Genomic DNA, 12,468 nt, shown 5'->3' on the forward strand with positions numbered 1-12,468 from the left:
TGTGTGTCTGTGTGTAACTCATCCTGGGGTCTATATATACAGCTTCTCTGACTCTAAAAGCACCTTTTGACCCCAGTGCTATTTGTGGGAAGGTCTGTGTGTTGTTGATGGGCAACGGAGAGCTGAAGAGAGACATCATTTGAACCAGAATGCACAATTTAGCCCTGGAGTTGGGAACCGATAGCCTTCCAGATGTTGTTGGGACTCCAACTCCCACCAGCCCCAGCTAGCACAGCCAATGGTCAGGGATGATGGGATTTGTAGTCCAGAAATGTCTGGAGGATCACAGGGCTCATCTGGGCACCCATTTATTGAGCCTTCATCCTGATTTGCTTGTAGGATGCTTATGTGGAGGTCGGACCATGCATTATCTTTACTGAACGTCAATCCTGATATGCTTCCCACTAATCACTAATCACTAACCATGAATCCCAAACCGGAATTAAGATTGCCAGAAAAAAAATATCAACAACCTCAGATATGCTGATGATACAACCTTGATGGCAGAAAGTGAGGAGGAATTTAAGAACCTTTTAATGAGGGTGAAAGAGGAGAGTGCAAAATATGGTCTGAAGCTCAACATCAAAAAAACTAAGATTATGGCCACTGGTCCCATCACCTCCTGGCAAATAGAAGTGGAAGAAATGGAGGCAGTGAGAGATTTCACTTTCTTGGGCTCCATGATCACTGCAGATGGTGACAGCAGTCACGAAATTAGAAGACGCCTGCTTCTTGGGAGAAAAGCAATGACAAACCTAGACAGCATCTTAAAAAGCAAAGACATCACCTTGCCGACAAAGGTCTGTATAGTTAAAGCTATGGCGTGCTCTGGTCCATGGGGTCACGAAGAGTCGGACACGACTGAACAACAACAATCATTTGTTCATCCAATGTTTTTCTATGCGTTTCCTCATCACTTTCCTAACTGCAAAAATTCTTTTAAAAAGTGGCTTTGTTGCACTCGGAAGAGAGGGGACTTGAACCTCCATATATGGAAGTTTTAAATGTTTGATGCTTAATATTTTTTTTATTTCTGTTGGGAGCCACCCAGAGTGGTTGGGACAACCCAGTCAGATGGGTGGAATACAAATAATAACATTATTCTTATTTTTAATATACATCCTGCAGGTGACAGGTGTGAGTTTCACATTTATATGACAGCCCCAATAATGCACTTTTAGGCTGCTAAAATATAATATTCATTACATGTCTGAAGGCCAGCAGGCATTTATGTACATGTGCCAAGGCTTCGTTACAGTCAGGGAGAACGCTTTTGATAATTTGGAAACGTGAATTATTGTATTACAGTGGAACCTTGGTTCTTGCATGCCTTGGTTCTCGAACATTTTGGCTCCTGAACGCCAAAAACCTGGAAGTAAGTGTTCTGGTTTTCGAACGTTTTTCAGAAGCTGAACATCCGATGTGGCTGTCGGCTATTGTTTCTAGGGCGCCTGCGCCAATCGGAAGCCGCGCCTTTGTTTTTGAACGTTTCGCAAGTCGAACGGACTTCTGGAATGGATTACGTTCGAGAACCAAGGTACCACTGTATTTGCTACTCTGCTGTAAGCAGCCATGCATTCCTTGGCAACGTAGAGGGTTTGGGTCTCGAACCAGAGACCAAGCCTGATCTAAGCCTGTGCCGCTGTGGCAGTTCACCAGTGGAGAGAGAGCCACTGGCTTGTTCTCTTTCTTGCGCTTGGGCGCCACCAATGCAGCTGGCTTGAAGGAGGTACTGCAGCTTCCAGACTCAGCGGATGTCAGGTGACCCGAGGAAGCCAATGGGCTTTGTCTGGCTCTCATGTTGTTGTTGTTCAGTCGTTCAGTCGTGTCCGACTCTTCGTGACCCCATGGACCAGAGCACGCCAGGCACGCCGATCCTTCACTGCCTCTCGCAGTTTGGCCAAACTCATGTTAGTAGCTTCGAGAATACTGTCCAACCATCTCATCCTCTGTCGTCCCTTTCTCCTTGTGCCCTCCATCTTTCCCAACATCAGGGTCTTTTCTAGGGAGTCTTCTCTTCTCATGAGGTGGCCATATATATCCATGTCGGTGTTTGTAGAGAAATGCAAAGCTCTCTTTTTCAGGTGTGTTTCCAGGCCGCCCACAACCCTGGCAGGAAAATTTGGGGGGGGGGGGAGGAAGTGGAATAAGCATTATCCAGTGCAACATCAAAATAATAATGACTTATTCTTGTTTTTAAATTTACCTTGCAACCTTCCCACCCTGATTATGCAAACACATACGCTCAAGAGTTTGCTCAGATGTAAGCATTGCCTCTGCGCTGTGACTTGGTGGCTGTGATTCAGTTTTCCCTTCCGCAGACGAGGAAGAGAGTCTGTGGGGTCAGGACCTGTTTTCTTCCTTTTCTCTGTGTTTACATTCTCTCCCAACTCCCTGGAAGTTCAAAAGCGAAGTCTGCTTTCCTCTGTGGACTACGGCCAAGTTGGCTTAGCGCTATGATCCTGTTAAATAACTTTCTTGAAAGCAGGGTGCGGCTGAGATCGCTCTCTGTACAGGGGAAGCCCTCCAGCCTGGAACAAAACAACAGCATTTTATTCTCTCTAGGTTTTCCTGGTGCACATATGACCTTTCTGGCCACTAAATTACAGCTGGTGACGTCCTCCTTTCCCACGGCGGCCCTGCGAAAACAGTTTTAGTTTGAGATCTGATGCCTTGGGCTGTGGAAACAACATAATTTTAAAAGCACATGGCTTCCGCCCTTCCCCCACAAGAATCCTGGGATCTGCAGTTTGTTAAGGGTGCTGGGAATTGTAGCACTGTGAGGGGTAAACTACAGTTCCTAGTATTCTTTACGGGAAGATATGTGCTTTCAGTGTATGGTGAGTATGCAACCACAGGCCATGGAGTCTGTCTGGTGTAGTGGCCTGTGTTTTGGACTAGGGAGATGGCTGTACCTTGAAAGAGTACAGCTGGATAGCTTAGTCGGTAGAGTTTGAGACTCTTAATCCCAGGGTTGTGGGTTCGAGCGCCACCTTGGGTGAAAGATTCCTGTATTGCAGGGGGTTGGACTAGATGACCATTGTGCACCCTTCCAGCTCTACAATTCTATGATTCCCTTTGAAGAATCATGGGAGCTGTAGTTTGCTCCTCACAAAGTAACAATTCCCAGAACCGTTAACAAACTACAATTCCCATGATTCTTGGAGGGGGGGAAATGTGCTTTATAATGTGCTCTATGGTGTGTATGCAGCTTTGTTCAGCAGTTTGAACATCACACAGTGGAAAAGGAGAGCAGGAGAAGGCCAGGACCACCACAACCCAGATATCAAAGGCCATAATCTCCCTTTCCTAGTTAGGCCTTTCTTCACTGGAGATGGTGTACTGTAGCTGTTGTGTGAGTAACTAAGGCCAGGAGCTGTGAGCTGGGGAAATTCCCATCCCGTCTAAGATCAGCAACAAGCGACATTTAATGTTTATGACCCAATGCCGCAGCATTCTTCTGCCTCCTTAAAGGGCCCACAACCGTAAATCCCAAAGGCGGCTTGCAACTTAGATTTCATTTTGCTTAGGCTTGCATGACATGCTGCCCTCTTAACAAGCAAGCCCCTCAGTTCGCTGACATCTGTGGCTAAGTACACACCATATTCCAGACTTCCTTTTTATTTCACACTCGTGATGATTTGCATTCCTGGTTCTATCCGAATACTGTAGTCACACAGGTTCCCACTTTCAATACCGTTTGTACCTGCAAAGGTTTTCAGGGAGGTCACACCGCTTCCCTTCCAAGCAGTGCATATCCTGCTGAAATTCAGTAATGTTTTATACGACAAAAGTTCTTGCATACAGTATTTTTCTCCTAATTTTTTTCTTGTTGTTCTGAACAGCAACAATGGCCTCACCTGCATTATTTCAAGCAGTTTCACTGCAGAATTCTGGGAACTGTAGTTCATTAAGGGTGCTGATAATTATTAGGAGAACCCTATTCCCCCCCTCAATGGGTTTCAATTCCCAGAGTGGTTTAATACTCAATAACCCTTCTTCCCAGGGAACTTTGGGAATTGTAGCTCTGCGAGGGGAACGGAGCTCTCTCTTAACAAGTCCCAGCACCCTTAACAAACTGCAGTTCCCAGATTCGTTGAGGGAAGCCATGACTGTTTAAAGTACAATGAAACGGCTTGAAAGAGTGCAGATGGGGGGAAAGGGGCATCACCGAGGAAGCTTCTCTGAACAAAGTAGTATTGTATTCTTTTTTCTTTTTTTTTAGGGTGTGCTTTAAATGTATATATAGCCAGCCTTAAAGCACTTTCCGCATTTGCTGTTCCTTGACTACCACCACCCAACATCCAGCAGCATAATAATTGCCACCCCAGGACTTTCCCTCTCCCATAATTTATAAAATGGGTGCAAGACGTAGAAATATTATTGCAATTACGGTTTTTTATAGTGATTAATTCGCATATGATATTGTAAGCAATGATAGACTAAGAAGTATATAATTAAGATAGAAATCTGAAAGCCATTTGAAAGGTCTGAGGGAAGTCACGGCAATATATGCCAAACAAAATAATGTATGTGAATTTATTTTTTATTCTTTGTAGTTGTTATAGTTAATAAAAAATAAAAATTATTTTGAAAAAATAATCAAAATGGGTGCAAAACTTCCCCCAATTTTTTTCTGCAACCTTTAGAACAGAAGTAGGGAACCACCTTTGCAGGACAAAGGTACAGTTCCTCAAAAGAGACCCGTATCACAGGTCCTGGGATTTCAGAAATCCTGAAAAGTGGTTGATGGATTAAGTTTCCGCTGTTTTGGCAGCATGGCCCTAGATGGAATTTCAATGGTCTCAGAATACATGTGTGGATTTTATCCTCCCAACAACCCTATGAGGTAGGTTTGGCTGAGAGCTAAAGAGATAATTAATAATAATAGTAATAATAATAATAAGAGATTGAATTAATATCCTTTCTTCTTTTCTCCAAGGAGCTCAAGGTGGCTTGCATGCTTCTCCCCCTCATTTTATGCCCACACCAGAACCCTGGGCCGAGAGGCAGTGACTCTCCGCAAGTCCATCCAGTGTGCTTTATGGCCAAGTGTGGATTTGAACCCTGGTCTCTCCCGGGTCCACACTGCCACAGTGCACTGATCATAGGATGGAGAGAATTTGTCTACTTTTAGTGGTGGAAGCTAAGTAGAGCCTCCAGCCATAAGGGCAGTCTATCTCAGAGGACCAATTTGCTGCTATGTGGAAAAAAAATGTGAGCTTTCCAGAAGAAGCTGTTTGGCCTTGACATAAGAACATGAGAAGAAAAAACGAACCTGCTGGATCAGGCCAATGGCTCATCTAGTCCAGCTTCCTGTTTTCACAGCGGCCATCCAGGTGCCTGGGGGGGGGGCACTCACCTCTCCTATTTCTGTGGCTGGCGGGACGCACAAACTGAACCCGGGTCTCCCCCTATCTGAATCTGACACCCTAAACTAAGAAGTGGGGCGGCGGCCAGGCTCCCTTCCAGATGTTGTTGGGACTCCAACTCCCATCAGCCCCCTGCCAGCATGGATACTGGTCAGGGATGGTGGGAGTTGGAGTCTTAACAACATCTGGAGCTTCTCTAACCACTGCACCGCACGGCCTACTTTCCCGGGCAGGTTTATCCAGAAGTAAACCCTCGCCACCATCCCCGCGGGGCTTACGCGCGCTCGGAGCAATGCGCGCCGGAGTCCTCGCTCCTAACCCCGCCACGCAGCTCCTCCTCCCTCCTTCCTCCGCTTCCCTCCAAGAAGGAACCGGGCGGTCTCTTTAAGCGCCTTCTCCCGGGCCGGTCCCACCCCCGCGCTCAGTCCCCGCCCAGGGAGAGGCAGCGGCGGCGGTTCCGCACGGGCAGCGGGGGTCCCGGGCCAGGAGCGCCGCAGCCATGGCCGGGGCGCGCCCGGAGGTCCACGCGCTCCAGCTGGAGCCCCTGAAGGTCCCGGAGACCCTGATAAAAGGCAGCAAGTTCATCAAATGGGACGAGGTGAGTCTCGGAGGGCGGGACGTCTCCCCCCTTCCTTGCGTTGCAAACTTTTCTTGCAAAATAGCCACCCTCCCTTCTGCAGGATTGCTTTGATCTTAGAGAGGATCCCCTTTTCAGTGGGGTGGGTGCGTGGGGCACCAGAAGCCCCCCGTTCCTTCGCTTATCCCCTCGCTTCAGATTGTCGGTCTTTTCTGCACAACAGTTTTCCCCTGCCCGTGTACCCCATTGGTTTACTTTTGGGGGAACCCCTTGACTTCCAAAGTAAAGATTTGGTAGTTTGCCCATTTCCCCTGCTTTCCCCCTTCTCTTATTCTGCTGCTGCCTCTGGGTTTTTTTTGTGGGGTGGTGGATCCTTTCTGGGAAGCAATCTTGTCGTCCCCTATCTGTATCTTTACACCCCACTGTTTTACTTATGGGGGGTTCCCTTCTTGTAGAGGGAAATACATTATTCCTCTGTCCTCACTTTAGACCTCCTTTTTGACTCCCTCTCTACATTACTCTCCGCCTCTTTCCCCCCTTATCTCCTACAACACTCCTAAATTCCATTCCTTTGCAAACTCCCCAATTCTTTACATTTGAGTTTTATTTTATTCATTTATTTTTTTGGCGGCTTGGTGCAAACTTTGTTGCAGAAACAAATCCCTCCCCTTTTCACTTATCTGCAGTTTCCCCATGGTTTTCTCTCAAAGTGGGGACCCCCCCCAAGACTTCCATCAGTCTTGGGAAGCCCCCTTCCCAGTCTCTAATTCTGCTGTTTATTTATTTTTGGCTTCTATTTCTTGACACACACCCACACACCCACAATTCACAGCAGAGCAACAACCAGGGAAGGGGTTGGAGAAAACAGGGGGTCCCCTCTGACTTGTTTGTTTCACCCCACCCTATCTCTTCTTCTAGAGTCACTTTTCCTTGGAAAAGACCTTCCTGGTGGGCCCCAAAGCTGCCTTTTCCTCTCCACGAAGCCCCCTTATAGCATATCTCCAACACAGTCCTCCAACTTCCACTTCCAAACTTAAGCCTGACCCTCCCCTGTCTCCTTTCCCTGTCCCCCTTGCCCCCAAGCGTGACCTCTCCAAGGCTCCCTTGCCCTGAGCTGTCAAGGCACCGGGTTGATGCCTCCGCCCTCCCACTCTTCCTGCTGCTTTCTCTTTTTCTCCTGTTAGCCTGACTCTTTCTGGAGACAGACCCCTCCTTGCCTTTTTCCCTTTTCCAGGAACTTTAACCTCCCTAAGTATTCAAATCGAGATATCTTTTTGCCTTCCTTGCGCCGGAAGGGTTTTTAAAAAATGTGCAGTGTGCTGAGTGGTATCTAGGGAGACAAGAAGCATTTCCGCCCCCCCCCCCCTCAAACATTTCCAACTTTTTCTCAGTGTTTGTAAAAAGAGAGAGGCTTTCTTGGACCCTCTGTTGACTGCCAGCCCTCTATCCCTGTCTCTCCCCCAGCCCAGCCCACCCCCATCTAGTTTCCGGTGCATTTATATTCCCATGTGCCCTGAATATTGATTTTGGTGTGTGTGCATTTTATGAACCTGAAGTGTTCTTTTATTAAAAAAAAGAGATTGTGTACTGCAATTCACGGGGGCTCTCTATGGGACATGGGTGTTCTCTATAGGGGAATCTGACTTCAAGGGGACTGGCTAAGCCTTTGGAGTGTGTGTATGCTCATGGGGCGCTCTCAGTGGGGTGCATTATTGCGGCAGATGCATGCAGGCCTGCCCCACTGAGCCACTTAGAGCTTCAGAGACTGCCTTTGCTTCAATTTTGGGTCTATGAGTTTGGGTCTGTCTTGGAGATGGGCAGATGGTGTCGGGTGTGGGGAGAGTTTTTCTTCTTCGGCAATCATTCGTAGCTGAGTAAGATTGTCTTCCATAAACACGGTTTTAACAATGAGTCTGTAAGTGACTGGAGGCCAGTTCTGGATCCACACGTCCTACCACAGTGGGGACATTGGTTTCTAGGCAGGAGTTGATCATGGTGTCGATTTGCCAAGCGTGCCTTCCGTTTCTCCCTTGCGTCCTGAGTTCGAGTGTCTTCAAAGCCCATGACACCTTTGGTAAAGGCTGTTCTCCAATCGTCGCGCTCGCTGGCAAGTGTTTCCCAATTGTTGGTGTTTATACTACATTTTTTAAAATTTGCCTTTAGACAGTCTTTAAACCTCTTTTGTTGACCACTAGCATTATGCTTTCCATTTTTAAGTTCGGAATAGAGTACAGTTGCTTTGGAAGAACTGGGAGGGAGGTAGAGGCCTGAGGCCCTTGGTGGAAGAGTGAGGTTAAAAACCAATACGTAAATAGTATATGTGGAACCTAGAATGAGTAGATGGGGGTGGCATTTGAATTGTGGGGGTGGATTTGGCAGATCAGCCTGAATGAGGCTTTGGGTGTTTACAGCGAATGGACCCACTGGATCACTTCAGTAGGGCCCAGTGATTGTGGTGCAGAAATAAGAAAGCCTTGATTATTTCCTTCATTCGCTTGGGGCCTTGGTTACTGGGGGGCAGGAACAAGCTGCTTCTGACTTCTGCCTCCACCCCCTTTTACTTTCCCTCCTTTCGCCCTGCTGGGGGTTTCACAATCTAAGCACTATGACAACAGCCCTCTTGGTCTTCCTTCCTTTTGCTTTATCCAACCCCAAAAAAGGAAGCCCAGAGCCTTAGGCAAGAAAAAAAAATACATACAAGCTATATCAATGGGCCTGGGCCCCTCTCATTGATCAAGGGGGGTTTTTGTGTCAGGGAGAGGGGTGGGGAGATAGTGGGGGGCAGGCAATCACCCCTTAGTAGAGAAGATTCAGGACTTAAGGGAAGGAATTCAGGACTTGTCCTGATTGAAACTGTTAAGGAAAAATGCTAAGGGAAGCTCCAGTACACGCAAAGTGATAGTCTCTCTCTCTCTCTCTCTCTCTCTCTCTCTCTCTCTCTCTCTCTCTCTCTCTCTCTCTCTTTCTGTGTGTGTGTGTGTGTGTGTTTTGTATACACACCCCAGACTCCTATGTCAGAATATTATGGGGAGGATGAGCATGGATGGGGCAGTCTGTCTCCTTCTGTTAGAGGAAAACTGGGTGAAAGTTTGGTGTTAACAAGAAATCTCTGACACTGGTTTGTGGTTTGTGTGTAAACACGCTCACAGTTGTGCGTCTGATCTGTGGGTGTTCACTCTGGGGTGGGGAAGGGTGAGGTTCCCTCCTGGTGAGGAACCATATTCTCAATTTCCTTTTCTTTTTTTCCAATGAGTCAAGTTTTTAGCATTCGTAGAACCTGAGATTGGAGGCAAAATAGTCAGACAATATTTTCATTTTGGGGTGAGGAATTAGCCTGCTTCCCCCCCTTTCAGCCTTTTACTCTTCCTTGCTGGAAAAATTCCTGCAAACACCCACAATCTCACCCAGTCTCTGCCCCTACCCCCCGCCCAGAATATCTCTTCTAAAATGTGGCCAATTTATAGAGTGTGTGGGGCGGGGTATGTGGGCCTAGTGATTTGTGGCATCCTGTGCCAGGCCACATTGGTGCTGGGAGGGGGGGCAGGCTGTTTTGGAGGCAAGATGGGTGTTAAGTGGGCCTGGTCTGAGAGAGGTGCATGCGTGTGCATGTTTGATATAATCTGGCGGTGAGGGAAAGCAAGGGATTTTGCAACCCTCAACTGCCCATATTTCTTCTATGCCCCACACTGATTGTTTGCTACTTTCTCTCCCCACCTTTTTTTACCCAAGGATGTGAATCTAATGACTATTTGCACAGCCTGAGGAAACATGTTTCTGAGGTGTCTGCCAAATGACACCCCCAATGGCCCTCTTCTCCCCCCCTCCTTTCGCCTCAGAAATGCTTCTCAAACAGCTGTGAGGACAAATCCTCTCTCGGGGGAATCCTGTTTCTTGCCTGGAACGGTCAAAGATGGAGAGCGCATCTGCCCAGCCAACATTGCAAACAACATGGGGAAACAAGGAATACTTTCCCTTCTCCCCTCCCCTGTCTGGTTCTCCTCATTCCCCAGCATCCCACCCCAGATATGCGGGGCCAGAATTTCAAGCAGCAAATTGCGCCCAATTTCCCCCTTCCCATCCGTTTCCTTTCAAAACAGTTCTCAAAAATGGAAAATTCTTTCTAGTAGCACCTTAGAGACCAATTCTCATGGGACAGACATTAAGCTAAGAGACATCATTTCTGTATCCCTTTTCAAAAAAATAGTGTCGTGCTCAGCTATGTCCTAATCATCCAGTAAAAAACATTATTTTTGTTATACCAGCAATTTCACATTTGAGTTCTTAAATAAGTCTTGGGCAGACGCACCGACTCATAAACCTCGAGCCCTGGATTCAAATCTCGCTACTCAGCCATGCAGTTCAGTGGGAGATCCTGGTTACCACTCATTTGACTTAACCTACCTCACAGGGTTCTTGCAATAATAAAGTGGCAAAGGGAGAAAAACCCCAACCCAGTATGCTCTGAGTTCTTTGCAGGGAGGAATGATAATCTAATAAAAACATATTGAATCAAGGTTCCACAAACACACCACCAAGCCTCCTCCATTTTTTAAAGACTGCTTCCACACAATACATTTAAAGCCCACCCACCCCCTTCCCCAATAATCCTGGGAACTGTATATCACCTCTCACAGAGCTATGGTTCTTAGCACCCTTAGCCAACTACAGTTCCCAATAATTCTGCAGGCCAAAAATGTGCATTAAATGTACAGTAAGAATGCAGCCCAACCGTATAAATACAAACAGGGTAACCTGCATTTTGCTGGGCCAGCTTGCAAAGATTTGATTAAAATAAAAATGCACACAAAAACCTATTTCCCCCGTCAAATATTTTATTTCACTGCACTGCGCTCCACACTACACAGAAGCAACTACCTGTACTGTATGAAGCTCCTACCCACAACCCCACACTTTGCCTTTGTCATCTAAAAGGATTTGGCTGTTCTCAGCGCACCATCTCAAACTCACCCCCCCCCCTCCATCCATGGCATCACAGGGCTGTGGGAATCCCCCTTAGGCCCTGTATTAGTGGGATGGGGGGAGCTCACAAGACAGGAATTTTAATAGAGACCATATGCACTCCCATTGGTCAGCACACTAAATACCCAGAGACCCTAGAAATCTGTCTGGAGATGAAAAGGAAATGGGGGTGGGCACTGGAGGCCGGGAGCTGGTTCCGGACACTGCAAATGACTCCAGAGTGGGGGGCCATTTCCAAGCAGCTCTGTAACAGCATGCCCCCATCCCGCAAATCTTACATCACCCACCCACACAGAGAGCCCGTCCCTCATCAGCTGCCCTCTGGACTGTTATCTCCGTGGGAACATTGAATGGGAATCATTGTTCCAGGCTCTCCCACTTATGATAAGGAAACCGCTGTAAAAATGAGAACCTGGGCGGAGGGGAAGTCAGGCAGGGATAGTATCTAATCCTCACACATTGATATTTCTGGGGCAGGGTGAGGAGAGATAGAGGGTGGAAAGGCAAAACACAAGGCATTTCCCCTCCCCCCAAAAATAACCCAAAACGTTTAAATGTCAATGTCGCCATCGCATGCCAGCAACGATTTCAAGGGTACTTAAGAGAAGGAAAAGGGCCCCCTGATATCAGGATAATGCAGGAGGAAGAATGTGTACCTCAAGATGAGCTCCTCATTTGCTGGAAAGTGTACACACAAAACCCCATTCAGGTTGCCCTGTCTAATCCTACAAGCCCCAGTGAAGCCACCCATCTGTATGAACCTGTTGCACCCCTCAGGATATGTCAGTCAGGAGAGCAAGAGACTCTTGGACTCAGGGTCGTGGGTTCGAATCCCATGTTGGGCAAAAAGATTCCTGCATTGCAGGAGTTGGACTAGATTACTCTCGTGGTCCTTTCCAACTCTACAATTCTATGATTTCTATTAAACTACAAGTTGTCTCCAATATGTTGGTCCTACTCAGAGCAGACCCGATAAACTCAATCCACATGCTTAACTGGGAACCATTAATTTCAATGGCTCTACCCTAAGTAGAATGACTCTCTTCCTCGTTCCTAGCAAACACAGAGATTCCTTCCACAACACAGACACCCCCCCAAAAAAAATTTTTTATCCACACAAGAGCCCTGCGAGGCAGGCTCAGTTGACAAAGAGCAAAGAGAGACTGAGGCAGTTGCTACCATTTCCCCCACCGGGGAAATCAGACCTGGGAAATTCTCCAACTGTTTGAATACTATGTATGGTTCTGACTATCCAGTCTCAAAAAAGGATATCACAGAGCTGCAGAAAGTAGCGGAGAGTGCAGTTGAAATGATCAGGGGGGCCGAAACAACTCCTCTCTATTAGGAAAGTTTGAGAGACGATTGAGCTTTTTAGCTTAGAACTTCAGCTGTAAGCTTCCAAACCAACTCCTGTCAGCCCCAGTCAGCGTAGCTAATGCCCAGGGATGATAAGAGGGGGTCTTATCAACATCTGGAATGCCACAGTTTTCCTAATCTAGTCTAGGGAGACATAATCGACGTAATTAAGACTTACAACGT

At 47.2% G+C, this 12,468-nt stretch overlaps 1 protein-coding gene across 2 annotated transcripts in view; it reads left to right on the forward strand.

Annotated features, from left to right (window-relative positions):
• The first annotated feature begins 5,772 nt into the window (after window positions 1-5,772).
• Window positions 5,773-12,468, forward strand: part of PLCB3 (phospholipase C beta 3) — a 70,150-nt gene continuing 63,454 nt past the window's right edge. For both annotated transcript variants that reach the window (XM_033174196.1, XM_033174197.1), the window contains exon 1: window positions 5,773-5,970. In XM_033174196.1, coding sequence (XP_033030087.1) covers window positions 5,872-5,970 — 99 coding nt within the window. In that variant the 5' untranslated portion in view covers window positions 5,773-5,871. The remainder of the gene's footprint in view (window positions 5,971-12,468) is intronic.

The sequence above is a fragment of the Lacerta agilis genome, chromosome 17 (genome assembly GCF_009819535.1).
Source record: "Lacerta agilis isolate rLacAgi1 chromosome 17, rLacAgi1.pri, whole genome shotgun sequence".
Lineage (NCBI taxonomy): Eukaryota > Metazoa > Chordata > Lepidosauria > Squamata > Lacertidae > Lacerta > Lacerta agilis.